This window comes from Trichoplusia ni, chromosome 16 (genome assembly GCF_003590095.1).
Source record: "Trichoplusia ni isolate ovarian cell line Hi5 chromosome 16, tn1, whole genome shotgun sequence".
NCBI lineage: Eukaryota > Metazoa > Arthropoda > Insecta > Lepidoptera > Noctuidae > Trichoplusia > Trichoplusia ni.
Window position 1 is genome coordinate 7,823,659 of NC_039493.1, and position 21,160 is coordinate 7,844,818.

The 21,160-nt window shown below is 35.2% G+C and overlaps 1 protein-coding gene across 4 annotated transcripts in view; it reads left to right on the forward strand.

Annotated features, from left to right (window-relative positions):
* The window catches only part of LOC113502131, a 194,204-nt gene extending 173,855 nt beyond the window's left edge, over positions 1-20,349 (forward strand). For 3 of the 4 annotated variants that reach the window (XM_026883510.1, XM_026883513.1, XM_026883512.1), the window contains 6 exons: positions 2,750-2,917; positions 7,010-7,208; positions 14,060-14,328; positions 16,743-16,836; positions 18,981-19,220; positions 19,943-20,349. In XM_026883510.1, coding sequence (XP_026739311.1) covers positions 2,750-2,917; positions 7,010-7,208; positions 14,060-14,328; positions 16,743-16,836; positions 18,981-19,220; positions 19,943-20,061 — 1,089 coding nt within the window. In that variant the 3' untranslated portion in view covers positions 20,062-20,349. The remainder of the gene's footprint in view (positions 1-2,749; positions 2,918-7,009; positions 7,209-14,059; positions 14,329-16,742; positions 16,837-18,980; positions 19,221-19,942) is intronic. The other variant, XM_026883511.1, reaches the window with a different exon arrangement.
* The last annotated feature ends 811 nt before the right edge of the window (positions 20,350-21,160 follow it).

The window sequence follows — 21,160 nt, forward strand, 5'->3', positions numbered from 1 at the left end:
ATGAAAAAGACGAATGCTTTACGAATATAATAACTATGCTCGTGTGGCTATTTTATCGACTGTTTTTAGATACTCAAAATTTTGCGATAGGCTGGGCTATAAATTGAATGAAATTATTTCTTAGTTTTTTTTAAACAAAGAATAAATAGTTACAAAATTAGTCCATACTGCACAAACCTAAGATTCAATCTACATAATAATATCTTCAGCTTATCGGCTCACGGAAAACCGTAACGTTATAAAAATTACTGACTTAAGCATGAATTATCCACGGCCCGATAGTCTGGAGGTATTTCGTTCTACCGCGCGACAATTACTTGCGTTTCGTCAAATACATGCAACTTCCCGCTACCGGTCGGTTTAGTAATGAAATGTTAATGTATGCCTTCATCGTATTGGATGGAGGAATCATGTTCGTATCATAAGGAAATGGAAATTTCTTGGTTGATGAGAAAATTTATTTTTAAATGTTATTATGGGTTCTAGTAATGATGAAAACATTGGATGAATTTATTGAGATTTATATTGATTTCTAGGTTAATGTAAATGTCTTAAAAAGCAAAACCCACAATAACAATAATCACACAACAAGATTGGTCTTAAAACTCCTTTTAAATAAATAATTATCGAGATTCCAAAATCCTTCTCAAAGCGGATCCAGCTGTCGCAGATACAAACAAAGAAATAGGATTTAATGAACATAAAGAACAGAATTCCACACAAATAACAAAATGAGTTTAAACATTAATGATGTTTAATAAAACGTACTAGACAAGGAAGCATCAGCCTTATTACGTATTCCACTAGATCTTTATCAATATGAACATAACGCTAATTCGTGTATAAAGGCTTTCAGTTTCTTTCCAAATGACAAGGTCGCCTTATTACAGGGTCTCAAAACTAGACAGAACATTGAAAAATTTCATGGTACCCAAAAAATCATAAATGATGCGCAATATTATTGATGAGTTATGGGCTTGGCTCTTTACATTGCGTGGTTTGGATAAAGTTTGCGGTTTTACAATTAATAAATTATGGTTATGTAGCCTTGATATTTTGATCACGCAATTATGAAACATGTAAGTATATTATATGGGAGGAACTACAAAGGGTATCGTCCAATTTTCTCACACTTCAAAATCCTAATTGGTATTGATATATTTTTTACAGCAAAACCATCTTCCGCATGATTAATTTAAATATTTATAACAATACTTTGACATGCACTTACAAATAACTTAAGGTCATGATGTCATAGGTCGAGTTTGTACAGTCGAACACACCTTAGTAAAAACAACAAATTCCAAATATCAACCTTATGTCTTGCAGACAAAGGCTCTAGTCATGGTAAAATTGAAACTGATGTGCGGTCAGCTGTACCTCTTCTATTGTTGAAGACTTCTGTCATAAATCATAATGAGTTGAATGGTGAAGTAAAAACTAAAGCACTCGAAGGCAATGACCTTGTTGATGGTAGATAAGGAACTTAAAATTGTGATGTCATAATGTAACGGGCGGTGACAGCAAACGTATTTGGACAAGAGAATTTTGCGTTGGAGTTTCGTAAATAATCAAATAAGGAAATTTTCTGTATAGTAGACTAGCTGATCATAATACTTTTGAATGAGTTTTCATTTAAATTACATTCACAATTGAATAATGCGATGTATTCATAAGTGTTTTAAGTTCAAATAATACTGTCGCCAATATAGTTGTGGTGTTAAATTTGGTATATATTTGAGCAATACCGCAGGTTGCAGCCATCTTACCGTAATAGTCCATGCAGGCAACAATATTTGATGAGCGGTTTATAGGCCAGTCGTTATAGGTATTAAACCTATCAAACTGATGCCCATTGGATGTTATGATGTGAACTTTGCACCAGCAAGGCTAAAGGTTAACAGCTAGATATAAAATTGAAATTAATTAACTGTGGCTGATTTAAGATGCATTGGTAGGTAATATAATATATATGGTTTGATATTTAAAAACGATTTCTTTGATAAACCTATCTTATGAAAATCGGGAGGTCTCATCAAGTAGGTCTGTAAACGAGCGTCTTACGATGGTACAATAAGTTCTTAAAACTCAGAAAGTATATAAATGTTTTACAAATTTACGTTGCACCATATTATAGCGAGCAATATGTCGGTAACACGTAACAATGTAACGTGACTGACAGAAACCACTGCAATAAGCCTTGATATCGTTCTATTAAAATCTCATATATCTTGTTTAAATCAAGTTAGTTTCTCATAGTAATTTTCATATCAAACGAGATTCAGCAACACCACTTATGTGCTTAAAGTACCTTAAGTACATAAGTATATGAATGATACATGCTAAAAACTATGGACTTAATCTTCTTTGCATTAGCTCCTAAACTACATTGTTTTTTAGTTCGTCAAAATGTTAACTTAGTTATGAAATACGTTTATAGTGGAGTGCCTTGGATTATGCCGTATATCTAAGCCGTCATAAGATATGTTATGAGGGATTTTGTTGAGCAGTAGCGGTCTACTTCGGGCTAAGATGATGATAATAAAATAAATGAAATTACATCGTAAATTGAATCAACAGATTATTTAATCATTTTACTAAACTTTAACGATTAGTTATTTCGATATTTTCTAATAAATCTCACTTAATAAGAGACAGTGCAGCACATGGCTTTACAAGTGTTCTATAGTTATTGCAAATACTTTTTCTGAGCATTATTTTTCTAAATTGAGATTTCCTTTGTCAACAGGGTGTCAAAATAAAAATGGACGATGCCGGTAACATACTCATCAGGCGCTACTCCAAGAGTAGTGTGGCTGTGAAGAGTACGGCTGCCACCAGCAACGAGGAGACGGCTATCGGGCAGGACATAGTCAAGCTACCTGGTTACTCATTGGAACAAGAGAAAATATTTAAGGTAAGAAATGGATGGTTTTAAGAAACTTAAACTACATAGCTTTAATACAGGACTTTAACTAATGTAGATAGAGATCGACAAATTGGTATTCAAGCCTTTTTATTTACTACTTTTATACAACGCCACCTAGTCTCAAAGTAAGAAAAGCTATGTGGTTGTTGTTATAATATATGAGTACTAGACAACTGATAAATATTTTTATATACTTTCAAAAACATTCACACCAGCCACAGACCAAATGATCGTCCTCATCAAAAACGGCTGTCTGTTGAGGGAAAGAATACATTGATCCAATGAAGACGTATATAAGTAAACCCGAGACACTTCCTAGTTATACTACTCAAACGATACAATTAAGTTATTGTAACACTTAATCAAAAATGTTTAAAGTTCCATCAAATGTGTATTATAAAGTCGTTACAAAAGTAGGTCTATTAAATGCCCCATATGTTATAAAACGAGTAAGAAACAAAAACAATAATAAATCGCAACGCTTATCGCATTAAAACAAAGCCGTTTATCAAAGCGAGTAAAAAACTTAACGTTCGTAATTACCTCAATGCTACAAATACGCGAATCAACTGTAGTTACTCTAACGTTCAAAAAACAACCTCTTGTTTGATTAAGCCATAATAATTAGAATAAACATACAATAATTCCCATAACATTTGTTTATTTATAAGTTGTTGAAAACATACAAATGAATTAACTCATCTCCAATCCTAACTTCAATGACGCTTTAGACTGACAGCAGCTTCTTAATCAATTTCTCAATGCTAAAGCAAATATCAACTGCAGTTAAGACCTCAACCATTAAAATACTAAAATTATCATTGTGAATGGACTTCGTATTTTTCCTAATGCTAACACTAATAAAAAACACCTCGTTACTAGACCTAGCTTTAATAATAACAGCGCTGAGGCTAGTCCAATAGGTGCATCTAATTACACGTTAGCTTATCCTTCCTCTTGCATCAAGTATGTTATTACAAAAACCTCAAACAAAATCAAAACATAATTTTAGTCTTTACGTCCATTGGAATATGAATTCTTAAATCTAATTTATGGGCAAGCAAGGTAAACTGGTTCGACGAAAACATACCAAACAAGCGTCAGTAGTTCCGTCAAGATGGATGCGTTTATGAAATAAGATGTCGTAACATTTGCCTATTAATTTCATGGTTGCCCGCATAATGATCTAAATTGCTCGGTTGATGATCTTCGGTCTGAGGTTGCCGGTACTTGTTTGGTAACTTAAACATTTTTTCCATGCTCAAAGTTCGATACATCGATTAAAATTTTTCACTCACATGGGTACATGCGAGAGCAGACAATAGGCGGCTATTGTTCCTCTATTACTTCACCTTTCTTTGCTTCTGCCTCCATAATTTCCTTATGTTCGTCGTTATTAAAGACAATAATCATCGTTGAAAAAAAATTAAGAGAGCGAGGCATTACTCTAATGCGCGTTGCGTTAGTGCATCAGTCATTTGTGGCGCATCACGACTGTACTGACTGTGTCCGAGCACGATCTACTCTGACCATGACATTGCCACGTAATTTCATTTTACTAACATTTTAATGTTACAAAATATTTTCAAAAGCATTATAAAGACTGGTTATTGTGAAACGGAAAACCTGTGCACATTTAACTATCATTTTTATAAAAGTAACTGCTTTAACCCTGTTGGTTAATGTATACGCAGCGATGCATATGTCAAGTTTTTTGTATTTCATTTGTACGAAAAAATAATAGTCAGCGAGTATGGAAACAAACAAACAAACAAAACAAAACGAATACAAATGCGAATAAGTAACTGTTATCAGAAGATTCAGAAGTTTGTTTGCTAAACATTACACTAGCACTCTTGTTGTGACGTTAACTGGCACCATGTAAGTAGAAAACAATGGAATATTCACTTCCTAGCATCCGAAAGATTCATTACCAATTCATACACCATTGCCTACACGACTTTACGTAAGTCTGCAGCAAACAATGAGAGAAGATAGCGCCATTGAGAAAGGGAAGGAATGGTCATTGCCTCACAAATTCGTTTGGTTGATGTTCTATTTCCTTGGGAGTAACGAAAGCGAATTCGCAGAAAGTAAACCATTGTCCGTGGCCAACATACTGCCGAAACAATGTGATGCTTCAGTTAATAGCTATTGTGAGAATTATTACACCTCCAAGAATTGTTATTAATTGTTATTAACAATTTATTACATGTAACATAATTGTACCAAATTCTTTTTAGATTTCAACATTTAATCAAATATTCATTAAGGTGTTATGAAAATACCAAAAGAGATTTTAAAGTAAATTAAAAAAGTATTTAGTGTCTCGTGTTGTGTGTTGTGCTGATAGTCTATTGGTTAACCATTGCATCAAATATGTTTGTAGGCTACTAATTGACTTGTTGCACACATTGTACGTCTTCGTTAAAAAAAAATCCGATTTCCTCGAAACAATACCGTCAAGTGTTGAAACTGGTTGATCTCTGGGATTTTTTCTGTGCGATCTGTCTCGTTTCCCACACCGAATTCCCTTGTGACTAAATTAATATAAAACAATACTATCTGCGGTGTCAACTAGTTCTTGAATAGCTCTAAACTACTTCCAATGTATATAAAACTTTGAGATGTTGTGACATAAGTGCTGAATGGCGTCTTATATGTTCTATTCAACAATTACAGCTCACTCAATAAACATAACTAGAGTGATCTTTGCGTTTATTTCTTTATCAAATATTTTAAATACCTCACTACGAAAAGCATAAACTGTAGTGTAGTGAAACATTTTGTTTCATTATAACATCAACGTTCGTCTATTTCAATTAAACAAGAATGCTTTATTTATAATTAGCTAGACGAGGTGTCGTAACAAATTAACAATGGAATGTACCAGTTTAAATTAGAATTCTTATACGCATCAGTATTACTTGTATGACTTGTGTTTGAGTCGCCGTCTGATGATTTACGAATTACGTCGGCTGAGTTTTTGGAGATACCATCTACAATACAGTCTACTGGTCCGGTCCGACGGCCATCTCGACAACTGCTTGCATCGATTATGTAACGACTTCATAAGCCCCATTCAATTTCGTCGATGCATCTGACTCGGCGTTTTTATTTGTCTCTCAGAGTTCCTTAGTTGGATCAGAAACCTTTGAGAATATAGATCATATTGATAGATTTAGAACGCGTCGTGCTGGAATTTTAAATTTCGTGACTTTGACAATCAATTTCAATGATGTAAGAAGAAAGTTTGAAGAAAACGAAGCAATATTGGTGAGTGGTGATGCAAAGAAAGGCAACGCTTATCTAACAGGTTAAAACGATGACGAGGATGAATTAATTTTCTTTTGACTCACGTTCACGGTTAACGTTTTAATTTTTGAGAAGCGCTCGACATGACGTCGGCTCAATTTTTGTTTGATCGAGCGATTGTCTTTTCATTATCGTCCGATGGCTTGTTATGTAATATTAATTCGATAAGATCATCTCATAAAGACACATTCATTCGATCGCCCGACAATTTGTTTTAGATCATCTCTCGTGTTAATTAAGATAAAAAGTGTTCAATTTATTTGTTCCTGTCTGTTATTCTAATATTGTTGGTAACAAGTTGATTGGTGTTATCTCATCTTTGTAGCTATCATTGTTGTATTGTTTGTTTTTGTATCGATTAATAATCAATAGTGAATCAATCTTGTTTAGCTTCGAACTTCTTTTCATATAAGCCTACTAATCTGTTGGAATTTTATCGGACCCTTTTAAACTTTCTAACTAGTGTCTTATTATCAGTACTTAGCGTAATCAGAAAAGCCTACCGCCACACCCGCCACTTCACTTTTAACTAACTAGATAAATCCCTTAGAATCCTTGTTTTATGTAGTTTGCTTTTGATGCGCGACCAAGTATTTACCGCAAATAAATTCTGCAACATTTTCAAAACAAAATGTTTCCTTATGAGTTTCTGTTGCTTGGACTTTAAAAAAAAATGAACATTTTGTGTATGTGAAACATTTTGTTTTTTCATTAACGATTTGTTTTTATTAGAATCAATTTTTAATGTATCCATTTCTTTTCCAGTTATTTGACATGAAGAAGTTCCAGTCCAACGTGAACCGTGAGTTGCGCCGTTCGTACCCTGACCGCAGGCGGCTGGAGACGCAGTGCCTCAGCGCCATCTCCTTCGTCAAGACTGACTCTGATCTCCTCGACTGCCCCATCTGGGTGCTCATCATCAATGTCGTTGCTATGGACATGCTCAAGTCCAAACTGCCACCGGGTAAGTTTCTCTGTTCTGTTATCGTTCAAAACTTATGCTTAGTTTAGGTAAACGTAAGTATATCTGATATTATTAAATACATCGCGTATATTTGCAGCTATGTGAGTATTTGATCAAGGAAAATACGACATTTAAATAAATCCATATAATAATATAAATTCAATCATTCCTCGAATAAGGTTATTTTATACAATGTTATGCATGATAACTTAGAACGTAAAGTTCATAGTTTAAAAATGACAGTATCCAAAACTCACAATAAGATTGTTCTGTTTTGCGTCTAAAAATTCCAAAAATCTAGACACAGAGCTACATAATTCGCTTTTTTACACAAAGCAAGTAGGCGCAGATAAGTTCGTGACGATACTTTTTTATTTAAATCCGATACGAACATTATGCAAATGGTTTTTTTTTACGACATTCAAAGTTATTCTAAAGGCACAAAAACGTATAAAACCAATGCAGGATTTAGGATAAGCGATAAAATGCACTTTGGTGAATCAGATTGACACAAAAAGCAAATTATCGTGTTGAGAAAAAATCTGCCTTCATTTACTTCGAATGCAGCGAGACAAATTATAATAACGCAGACGTTTTTACTAGATAGCAATTAAATATTTAAGCAGACGTTAATAATCGCGGAATTTGTGGCATTTCCTCCAAATCTTCATTTTGAATAGCATCATCTAATCTACCTTTGATTGTGTTTCTAAATACAGTGTCTTATGTATCATTTTCATCTGTATTCACTTCACTTATCATTTTATTCACATTATCACAAGCTTGCTCACTATCTACATCGACAAGGGCTTGGATCCGGTTGTCACGTCAGCCGACGACCTTGGGCAAACAATGTTCACTGTCACTTTCTAAGCCTGCACTTCGCAGATTGTATCTTATGTAATCTCAGTACTAATGTAATTGTGAAGGAGTTGAATTGATGGCTCATTTAGTTGAATCAAGTTGATAAAGTTGTTGAAGAAGAAGAAGTTGTTAAGTTTCTTCTTAGAGTTATGATGACATCGTGTTCCTAGATGGAAAATATGTTTTAAACAGTGAAATACTAAAATAATTATTACACTTAACAAATTCAAAAAATAATTGGTCAATATTATACCAACAAATTATTTAATAAACTATGACATAAGTGTAATAACTACATATAATTTAACAAACAACTTCAGATTAACCTTTCAACTTTATGGACGACGATAGTTTTATATAACCAATAACGAAACCAGACAGTAATAAAATTGAATTATAACAAAGCGAAGAAGATAAAAAAATAATGTGACAAGAAACCAACTGATTAATTTTCTACATCGAGAATCCAAATTATTACAAGATATACATACATAAGTGGTAGGTTGTGAAACTAATTGCCTACAAGAGATGAAGTTTGATAAACATGATGGATATGTTTCCCACGAATCATTACGGTTTAGACATAGAAGGCCAATTACTTTTTACATAATTATCGTAAGATGCGTTTCTAGGTTGCAGTGAAATTATAATATAATTAGTATGTGCTTTGTGACGCGTCAAAGTACTTTCCTTGTTTCGGTCGAAAGAATACTCTACAGCATTACCTGCTTATAAAAAATCTGGTCAAGTGCGAGTCGGACTCGCGAGACTAAATATTCCGTACAAATATACAAAATAATAATAAACCTATGTCTGTTTAGTATTTGTTGTTTAAATAGCGGTAACAGAAATACATCATATTTGAAAATTAAAACTCCTAACTATCGCAGTTTATAAGAAACTGTCTGATGACAGGCCGTCAGTAAAATGGATTCACTTTTAACCTCTGGATACGGACCCTAGAAAGTCTTACCATCATTAGATTCAAAGTACGTATTTCCAATTAAAGACAAATTATTATCCCACTAAATCACACATTTACAAATCGCCTTAAATAAATAAAACGTATTAATGTGATGACTTTATCCTTTGATCACCCACAAGAATACACAACCTCCGAGCAGTTTCAACAAAAGACGATCAGAATTGTTAGCACCATACCGATAGCGATCAAGCGATACCCAGAAACAATACGTTCGAATTATTCATATGAAATACTATATTTCGATGTTAGTTAGTTATAAAAACACTTCCGTAGTAAAAACTTGGCGATATCATCACTTGAGTCAAGCTTAGTGCGGCTAGCCACGAACCTTAAAAAATGTTGGTCTACAATAGTTTTTGTTTAATTTTTTGGTAAGGCTTCATTTATTGCATGGTCAAGGTGGGTGGGTCGAGAATATGGAATTTTCGAAATTATTATGTCCGTGGACAATTATATCGGATTAAGGTGTTCTGGTTAAATAAAGTAAGGAAGTAGTTGATCAGTTTCCTCGAAGATTCCTTTATTTTTTGTGTTAATGAAGGCTACTTTTATATTGTACAAGTCTTACTCATTAAGTACCTCAGCCCAACATGTTATTCCTACTAATATTATAAATGCGAAAGTCTCTCTGTGTCTGTCTGTTAAGCTTTCACGTCTAAACCACTGATCTGATTTTAATGAAATTTGGTACAGAAATTGACCTTGAGAAAGAACATAGGCTAGTTTTTATCCCAGACTTTCGAAGAGTTCTCTTGGAAACGCGATATAACCGACATCGACGCGGGCGAAGCCGCGGGCGAAAAGCTAGTAACATATATAACATGTTGGGCATAATATCATGATTTTAATAACCACATAATTAAACCTATCAAAACTGTATTATAAAGTTTAATAGCTTTTAACAATATTATATTTTTTTCGTCCCATATGTCTCATAATTACATCAATACGCAAACCGCCACATATCATTCATCCATAAAATCTAATTACGAATCAATAGTTCTTTATTAGCTCGGCAAAAACTAAACAGGAAATGATTTGGTTTTGCGCCAAATTACTTCAAAGCACCATACAACGTATAAATTGGTCACAAAACCAATTAAATGTCTAACAAACATACGTGATTACCGTTCCGCGTGTTTAAATAATTACATGGTTCATATAACTGGTATGATGGAAATCCAATTTTAATATTACCGTAGAAAGAAATGCACGCCTACGTTACGAAATCAAAACAAATAACTTATCTATACACAGTTTAATTTTAATACTCATTTATACATTCACGGTCATCCAAGTTTATCTTTCACAATATTTATTATTACAAATGTCCTTGCTTGGAATGGTCCTAAATAATCTAAATCTGGTGGCATCCACGTTACATCGTTAAGGCTGACAGAGGCAGCAAACGATTTCGCGCTGGTCACAACCCAACAATAGCGCAGAAAACAAGCAAAATCAACAGAAAAATTGCAATTGCAGCATTAAAGCGACAGGAACGCACAATACGTGTCATAGCGAATAAATTGCCTAACACCGATATCAAAGACAGAGACACATAGGGCCAGTGAAGGGTTAACTTTGTTGCTTTATCGTAAAACGTAAAAATATTTCATTATAACATTGCACCACGAACAATATTTATCAAGGGATACCCTGCGAAGGATTTATGTCTGACATCGCTTCAAGTGTTTAAATGTCTGATAAACTCACAACTTTATCGATAGCGTCATCTTTAACATGGTAACATTTAAGAGAATAGTGACATTTACAATAATGATTATTTTAGTTATTTGCATATCATCAGTTACAAGGTTTTTGGCGAACATCAGTCACGCGTCATCAACGTTAACAGTAATTACCATTGAATGGTCATGTTTGCATACGTAGACGGTGACTACTAACACCCAAGATCCGACAATGTTACAGTTACCTTGTCTTAGACCTCCGGGGACCAGGTATTATGGAACAATAGGATGACCTCTACACTTATCATTAACTTACGAATATACAAAATTAAATTTTATAATGCACAGTTCTCACGCAGCAACGAACGTTTAACGAAGTTGTCTTAACCTTGGGTTTATTAAAGTTTTTAAATATGGAGAAGGAAAATTTTATGGTGTGGAAAGTCCACTTTGGTAATAAATTGATTATATACCAGACACAGATATTGGAGATGGCCTTAAAAGTGGGACCATCAACACTTGTTTTGCTCGTGTAATTATTGTGGACGAGTTCCAAAGTGATCCGGTTTACATTGTAGCAAGGTGATCAGCCAGTAATAATGTACAATTGACTGTCCAAACACCTTCCGGAACTTTAGCATGAGTGGACTATATAAATAGTATCAATTTAAAGTCAATAAACAGTATGCCTATGTATATGAACATCTTTGTTGAAAAGTCGAATTACATCCAATAATTTGCACAACCTTCAACATAAGAAACAAGTGTGAAACGCAGTATTATATACATAGATAATTTTCAAATGTGATTTAGTTCCCATAGCACGCAACCACATCAACTATGCAGGGCCTCACTTCTCAGTAGGCTTATCGTTGTGCAACAATGCAATCTCGCATCGATTTCATCATGTATTGCACCTCATTTCACTCAAACCGTACTGCAAATTTCTAACTAACCCCATCTGTATTGGCAAGTTAACAGCAATTCAACGTCTAATATTGGTTTTGTACAACTCATATTGAAACTATGGGAAAGAAACCGCACCGAGAGATTCCCGTGATTTTCCAACACGGATAAGATGCGTTCATAGATTTTCTGCAGTGGTTTCGCGGTCTAGCCACTGTTTATCTGTTAGGGAACTCAAATAAATCTATTGAGTAACGTAGCTAATGTTTTCTGTATGGAAGTCGTGACACTTAAACGTGGGGACTGGTCGCCTTTGCTGATATGGCATCAAATGTTTTAACTTCGTGTCATGAAACTACTTACATTGTTATTGTGTATCGGAAACGACATTTTTTTACAATAAGTAAATCAATTAACTAGTATTGAATCATGTTCGCTTTGTGAGCTGTGTAAATCAATACTGAAACAGGCAGATATCCCAATCACATCACTAACTGCAGATGTTAAATCAAATCAAAAGTACCGACGTTCATTGTTTACATCACACATTCGAATTTCGATTTCATAACGAAGGTCGTCATAGTCGGTAACTGGATCATACGAATGCAATCATTGCCCATAAACCCATTAAATTCACTTTGAATTTGTAACGAGCGCCAATTGAATCATTAAAGGCATGGGCAGACGTGGATCGTGACTGACGTTATGCAAAACTCGATTCGATGACAATAGGAAGCATGATGGTCGAAAGTGATCTGTGCATTACACAAATTTTAGTAGCTCTAATTTGGAGTTAGGTAGTCGTTGCGATATTGTTTTTCTTGCAAAATTTTAATCCAGTTTCTATTGCCATGAACTGATTAAGATTACTTCTGAGCCATGGTTTTAGAATTTGTTGCTGTTGAAATTAGCTGGGATAACATCAGTTTGTACTTCTGCACAAGGGTTGCTGTTATATAAAACAGAATAAAATACTTGTAATGAATTACATTTTGACAAGATAATGTAAGAGGAAAATCTTATCTATTCGCAATCTCCACAAAACATGGAAACTTCACTCCAATTATACCTTTGTTCATATCATTCCAGACATAGCTAACCGAATATAAAATTCTTTTTTGTAAATAGACACACGTAATTTTCTCAGCATTTAAAAACAGTCGGTGTATGTACCTCGGTTATTAGCATTCAGATCATCGGCTGAACTAATCTGGATTCTAATCCCGTTGCGACATGGCGTCTACGGTATTTCCAGACACAGCTATATCTTTTAAACTCAGGTTATGTGCGAAACAAAGTTTTATCGTTTCCACAACATCTTTATTACTGCGGATAACTATGAAATGCATTATCAAAGAACAGCTTAAAGCTTCCGGATCAAAATTGAGATAATAGTTATATTCGTTAAAAGCTTTTAAGTGCCAATCGATTTTATATTGGTTAATACCTGTATTAACGTAATTGCAGCCTTCACAAATTTGTATACTGCAATCATTGTATTAAAGGAATTTCAACAAGGAACAAATTATAGAAAATCGTTCTCTAACATGGTGTTCGCTAAGTGAGTTGTTTTGAATTGTTTCCGCTCGATCATTCGTCATGATATGACGTGTTTGAGCGTAAATAAACATTTAGGACGTAGACAATCTGACACCGCAATGATGGATGCAGTTGTCACTGTTCCTCTTTTGTATCGCACCGTCGCTCATGCAATAAATTTTATAGGCACTTTAATATTTCGCAACTAAAAGAGCCAATATTCGCATGAATTTACGTTTATTGTTCGAAGATTATGCATTCAACCTTGCGGTATAATGGTAAAGTTGGTTAATCGTGGACGATTCGTTTATTTTTATGATTAGAGACGAAGGTACAAATAATGGGTGAACTGAAGTGCAATGAAGACACCAGACCTTTAGCGTCGCATTAATAACCGTAGGTTGTTCGAAGTCGTGAAGAGGAGTGATTGCCATCCGATCTGAACATCACGAAGTAACATTCGTGTTGCAGGTTGCGCAAGCGTCGCTAAATGTTTCCAATTGTTGTGTGTTCAAACAGATGGATAATATCTCGGAAACTTGTTATTATACAATATTTCAAACGATTCAATAGAATTTATATTGCTTCATTAATTTCTTAGATGAGTTGACCTTTGACGATTTCTAAAACCTAATTCTGTGATAAACGACAGATATGTATAAATGAAACGCCACCGAAATATTTAATTTACTCAACCAATAAAATTGCACAAAAGTAAATAAAATATTGCACATTGCGAACCTGTGACCTTTTGTATAAAAAATGTCCGTATTTTCTGCGACCAATTCTCGTCTTTTTTTATGCTATTGCAAAATTTAAGAATTACACAAAACGATATTCTTTAAATAAAAATGACTTTTTGCCAACAGTTCAGAGATTACTGGACATCAAGAACCGACCTCGCATTCCCATCCCTGACGAGGACCCCTACAGCATCGCCAGCTCCAACGCCAATGGTTCAGGGTCGAGCGGCAGTTCCGGAGGCTACGGCCACAATAATGGACACGGCGTGGTGGCCGCTACCAGGGAACAACTGATGATGCAGATGGGACAAAGAAGAGGCGAGAAGCCTCCGAAGCTACCGCCAAGGGAAAACGGATATGGGCCTGCTGATATTCCCAAGGTACGTCAATACAAAGTGAGTCCCAATTTAGGTACATATCTTCTTAAAAACACCATGCATGAAGCTTATAAGGCACACTTTGAAATCAATACTCTTTTAAGAATACTAATATTTCAAGCCAATAACAGCCAGTCATGGTTGGCTGTTTCACGCATTTTTATAATAATAACGAGTTATATTGACTTACTTGTAAATATAATAAGTTCAGAAGCCACAGATGTATTTATAGAAACCAATAAAATATTATCGGCCAGACTGAGTTGGACCAAAAAAAGTAAAACAAAATGCGAAGTCACTACAGTAGCCGGTAGTGAACGACGTGTAATTCTATTTTCAACGGCTTATTTATAAAGAGATTCATTCTTCGTGAAGAATTAATTTAATACGATATGATTTACGAGGCCCATAGTTTCATGATTGAATAATAAAACTTGTATCCTCAAGTTCCATTTCGATGTAAAAGGCATGATGCGGTTGCATCGGCAAAGTAATTTTGATGTGAAAATTGCATTACAAATTATTTTTTCATTGTTAAGGTGCTTTTGAGTTGGCATGGCTATTTTTATTGCGATAATTTATCTGTAGTTTTTATTGTAAGTATTATAATAAATATACAGTGAGTGTTATATGGTGATCTTTGTGTATTTTATGTCGCTGATATTCATTTGTATCATTGACCTTGGTTTGGTCCTCAAGTGCCATCCGAACCTTATTCTCAGCCTTCTAAAATGAAGCTCAATAAGAAGCATTAATTGAGAGTCCTTAAAAATGTTATAACAACCAAAAAGCCTGTATTTTTATCATTACATGGGTAAAGTTAAATGTCAAATATGAGTGCACAAAGTAACAATAAGTTGTGAAGAAATCATTTTGCATCTGATAAATTGAAGAGAACGTTCAATGTTATTAATCTTAAAGCACTTTTCGTAATCATGCAAGTATAAGAAGAAGCCCTAAATCCATCAATGATAAAGTTGGGTTTATGCAAATTGAAATCCCAAATTGTCTTTAAATGAATGAGAAACGACGACGGTAGTTATCAAATAAGTCACCGTGAAATATTGCGCATCTAAAAACAAAATGCAACTGAGACCCTGGGTCTTATGTCAGATTAGGTTCCAAAATAATCAAAGCCACCCATAAAGAACAATTACGAAAAACGATTTTTATGGCATTTTTAATTTCAACTTTATCTTAATCCTTATTCAAAACGTTTCTTTCGCTTCGAGTCATTTATTTTTCGGATTTTGTCATTTAATGATTGCCTGGTCCCACAACCTTTCGTATTTGTCTCGGCACATACAGTTTCAATTTGAAGTTTACAATCAGAAAGTCATGGATGTTTTCCAACAACCAGACTTTTTCAGAATTAACTATTAGTTTCATTCTCGAGAAATTGAGTAATATATTTAAGTACTATTAAAAGTCATTCGAATACAACACTCACAATGGTTACAATTTGATCTAATTAACCATAAGATATACAGATGGACTTTTCGATAGATCAACAGATACAGACTCATCCATCAATCATTGGAGATTGGTAGATCTGTCAGTTCTGTCACCAGCTTATATCTCCCCGTCAATAACTCTTTATTCCCTCCAAAAACAAATTCATCAATCATTGCGTAAATCACGTCTCAAATCATAACAATTGTAAAGAATAAGTTATGAGCCTCGTCGGGAGGTGAGAGTTCAATCCGATTAACGCCCGTCGGTTCCGACTTCTTGTCAGATAATTGTGGACACGCGCTATCGCAACCGTACGGGAGTGGACAATGGTCGGCCCAGCGGGGAAGATAACCCTGACATATCTCACATCTCATCGCCTCCCAAGATAAATGATAGCGAAGACCATAGTACAGTCGCGTCGGCTTTTACTCTTTTATTGGTTTACCTAGTCCCGGCTTAGCTTCTGACACCATACAAATGAACAATGTCCTTTGTGTGTCTGTTATGCTTCACTTTTATGCCTGCTAGGTGTTTATTAAGAAAATATACTGCTTGAACCGATATGTTTTGTCGGGGTGGTTTCCATAACCTTTATTTGATAAGATCCTGTTCCTATGAGTTTTATATATCACGGTTTGTTGTTTTTTGATGCCATCTTTGGTTCGTTACAAGGTAAAAGATTGTACGGCGCCCACGCGTTCATATTATTGCATCTGATTTTTGCTTCGTGTTTTATTCGCGAATTGCTTGCTTTAACATGTTCTTAGGCGCAAGTTATGTTGTTAAGTGGATATGTTACGATACAATTACATATTGCGATATGGGTGTTTTTCTACTAGTTAACTGTTGTAACGGATTATTGGATGCATCCAAATTCATCGAATGGAAACCTGTCTGTAACTGACTTTAATAATAATTGAATCAAAGCATTAACTGTGACATGTTTACTGATTTCATTATACATTTTAACTTTGCAGCCTGATTACGATGACATAGAAGGACATGACGGACGGATGCCAACACAGTTCCCGAGGGGAAAATCAGATAAAGGCAAAGACAACAAGAAATACGGTAAGTACTATCATTTGTTGAAATGAAGTCTTGAATAATAGTGAAAGTGCTATCGAACAAATAATTCAAAAGGGGTTTTTGTATGCAAATAGGCATTGTACACATAATTCAGTTAACGACAACATCCATCGTCAAACAAAGCACAATACTGGGGACTTTTTTCAAAACTAACCTATTCAAAGCCACTAAATCTCCATCCACATTACAAGGGCCTAATTACGTTCCGTATGCCGTTCATAACTTACTGGACTTCAATTAACTTTTCCATTCTTGAGCAACAAAGGGGATCAAGAAAAAATAAAGAGTAAAATTTCAGCATTAATTACTTGGACAATATAAATTCTCTTGGTAGTATCACGATGTTCTGTCTTGCTGAATGGGTAATAACAGTATTTAAAAGGCGAGGCTCACGGAGGCGCCTGCATCGAGAGCGGACTGTGCCTTGCCCGCCGTGTTTGGTCATTACGCTGGTCATAATTTCTCAGTAATGGACAAATAGGTTAAACTGATAGCAGAGTGCGGCTACTTAGTGATTTTTTCGCCGACAAATGATTGTGGATCTTTTTCTGTCTGCCTTGAGTTAACAATAGGCTTGCTTTTGTTGTGCGATTTATGTGGAACACAAGTCCTGAATTAGGTTAAATTAAAATATAAATTAGTTTTTAAATTATCTGAGTTTTAAATGAGATAATTTTTCAATCGTCTTTTTTGGGTGCTGTCGCCTATTTTTATATCTAAGGAAATTTACTGTATTTCATCAATCCAAATATTTAAATCTTTTTTTTGACAGCACATTTTTATTACTTTGATTACAAAATCTGTTACATTTCTTAACGTCGAATATCAAAAGGAATTTAGCACTAGTGATATTAGTCAGGCAATCACCGCCCTTTCACGGCGACCAGAACTGTCCATTCCGTACACGAAGCTGTTGACAATGCAATGGATTTATGAATGCGAGTTGCAATTTATACAACCACGTTGCAAGTGTGAACCTTTACCAACATCTCTAGCCAGATCATCATTTATAAACCCATGTCCACGCGCCTCGTGATTTAAAGCAATATTTATAAAATATGGAATACCGACTTAAGGTTATAGGCACAATGAACTGGGTGCCTTTAAGAGCATTTGTGAAGACATTTGCTAGGGTTGACTTGGTTTCGATTTTTTGTGTTATTTCAATTGGTTTTGAATAGCGGCTTTGATAAAAATCGATAGATATATCTAGCTGGGAGTTGTTGATTAGATGTAGTTTTTTTTCCAGTGCAATATGAAAAGATTTTTTCGGAATTAATTTAATTTTCACTAAATCTCCACGGAAAATGTGCAAAGTAAAATTACGTGCAAAGTAGAATTTTGTGTTTCTAAGAAACTTTTTGTTTACAAAAGGACGAAAACGCTCGCGAGTACCTAGGTAGTGTATCAAGAGCATGGGCCATACATCACAGATTACAAGGGGACACTTACTCAAACACCACAAGCACCGTCTTAAAAGGCGAAGATACTATTTAAAATATTAAGAGTTATATCGACCCGACAAAGAGGCGAAGTCTCTTTTGATATATGAACCCAGTTTTCGTTTGAATACACTTCAGACGGAACTTTAACATATAAAGATGTAGGCAGACATGTGAGCTCAAATTTTGGAAGGCTCGTGCCAACGAATTTCGCGCACTTCCTTATAACATAGACAGCTTTGCTCACGGATGCAGGAATGTCAATGTCAAGTCACATTTTACGCATACCACGTGCGATACGGGTGATCGAATATGACGTTTCGAGATCGCATTCACACGTTTTAATTCGAGAGCATTTGCATTCTATTCATAAGAAGAGCTCGGTGCAGAGGTTACAGGCAGACAATGCCTCAGTGTCGCAACCGCCGGCTGGCATTTTGGCGTATCCTTGATATTTGAATCGGCGGTATTTGGAACGAGTCAGGCGTAGGATGCGGAACATGGCACGGAACGTTCATGCGTTCCGTTTTATAGGCGAATGTGTTCTTAGATTCTAACATGGGAATAGGTGAACGATAACCATGTAATGTAAAGTCCCGTGTCGTAGTGCTAACACGTCTGTTGGCGCTTGTTCGACGTGTAATGTGTTTTGAACATTTCCTTATAGTTTGAATTTGTTTTCAGATGATCCCTACTACTGTGGTCTGCGAGCTCGCGTCCCGAACTTCGTGAAGACTAACGGAGCGAAAGTTCTACCTGCGATGACTGAGCGCCTGACACTGAAGGAGGCTCCAGTGCCCAGCAAGCGTTACAGCGTGGCTCACGCCCACCCTGGTCCATTCCCGCCACACATGGCGCCTTTCGCTCACGCTCCCATGCCGCCACAGGCTCTGTGGCACGCTCGTTCATACGAGAGCGGAATCGGTGCGTACGATCGTCTCCCCAGAAAAGAGAAGCTCATGTTCCAATTTTATCCGAACAAGGACAAGCGGCTGCGCCCCCTCGTGATCCAGCAGCCGCGCTAGTGTATATAAAGACTAACCCCGCACTTTAATTCCACCGCATCAACGCGGACTCTTCGCTCCAATCTTGGTATTTAAACTTTCTGTTATTTTAGACCGCTTCGCTTGGTAGCACAACTCGCATACTAGCTTCGTTTCTTCACTATTCATACTTCTGAGTTCATCTCTCATATTCACTTTTGTCAAAATTTTACATCTCTACTTCCTTCCTGACATTCTTGTCAAATCTCTAGTTTTAGACCATTTCGCAAGCTTTGCCGTCATCCTTAGAAGTAGATTATTTCCGTAGTTTCAGATGATACCTGTCGTTATTTATAAAAGAATAGTAGCTTAATAAGAACCCATTAGATTGAACTTCTCCTTTTTGCAAAACTTGATTTGTTGATGTAACTAAATTTAGTGAACCTTGTACTAATAACACACCCCTTGCTTATCCTTAAATGTTGTAACATCTCCACTAACTCTGCTTGAATAAGACTGATTGTTGTTATGAGTACCTAGTCTCCCCGGAAGCCCTGGGTAACAATGAGACCTACACTCGGCTAAACTACATTATTTTAATCATAAACGATTATTTTTGCCGATCGCAGCCGTCTAAAACATCCCTGATGTTGTTAATTGCAGACGGGGAACAGCACTATGACCCTTACGCGCTGTACGGCCGCCTGCCTATGCCTGGCCGCGGCTTCCCCCCACCACCAGCCCCGCACGCGCGTCACATGTTCATTGGAGAATGGGACTAGAGTGCGAATCACCTGACACCTGGCAACTTGTAGACTTAAGGACACGATACTGTCAAATCGATAACCGATACATCGATATTTTGGAACATGATTTGTCTATTTAGAAGATTTTAAAACTTTTTATTGAAACGAATCATTCGACCAAAGATCGAAGTCTATTTTAAAGTGTAGATTGAGTGAACAAATTGTATCGATATGACAGTACCTAATAAATTGTAATCACTATTTTAAAGTTGTAAATATTCAAAGATTTGTAAAATAAAAGGAATCACAACTGTGTTTTTCGTCGATGATGTTTACTTTTGTATGGAAGCGGAATGTGCTGTATGGGGTAATGCGAATTGACGTGATTCGTAACATAATAATGTAAGTTTTATAATCAATAGTGTATGTTAGAAATTAATAAATAAAGATAATTTAGAATTCAACTTTACCAACATGTTAGCTATAAAGTATTTAACTAAATATTGTAAAAACTTAGCATAAATGAATTAAAAATGTAAGTTAACTATCACTGCCAACATTTTTAACGATTTGCGTGTTCATCATCTCTGTCTCGTCGTTAAATGTTCTCTTTATTGTATTTAAGTGGCAATCCTAGTCAGAACAGGGTTGGGAAAATTATGAAACGATTAGGGCTTTTTGAATATAAATATTTTTGTTGTTTTATTTGTTGCGATCTTCAAGAATATTACAGCGTTCGTTAGATTCGTGGTATCACTTACACTTGCTATATGAGTGGTATCTCTTCAGGCAATAATGCGTTTTATTTATTGGGATTAAAAACCGAAATACCTTAACAGCATTACATTATTGCCTAAAACATTTCGAATTTGTGAATACCTGTTATTTGAATGTAAATTGCATATTTTAACCATATTATTCAATTTGACAAGGTATGTTATATTAAAACTGATTTTAGTTTAAAAAATACTTTTGTAAATATATTTTTTTCTTTAATATGTAAGGTCCGAATATAATTTCCTGACATATTTCTCCAATACTCAATTATTTTATGTAGTTACGTACAATGTTGACAATTTAAATGTAATTTATTGTCACAATTAATCTAAGATTTTATTATTTTTGTATATTTAGA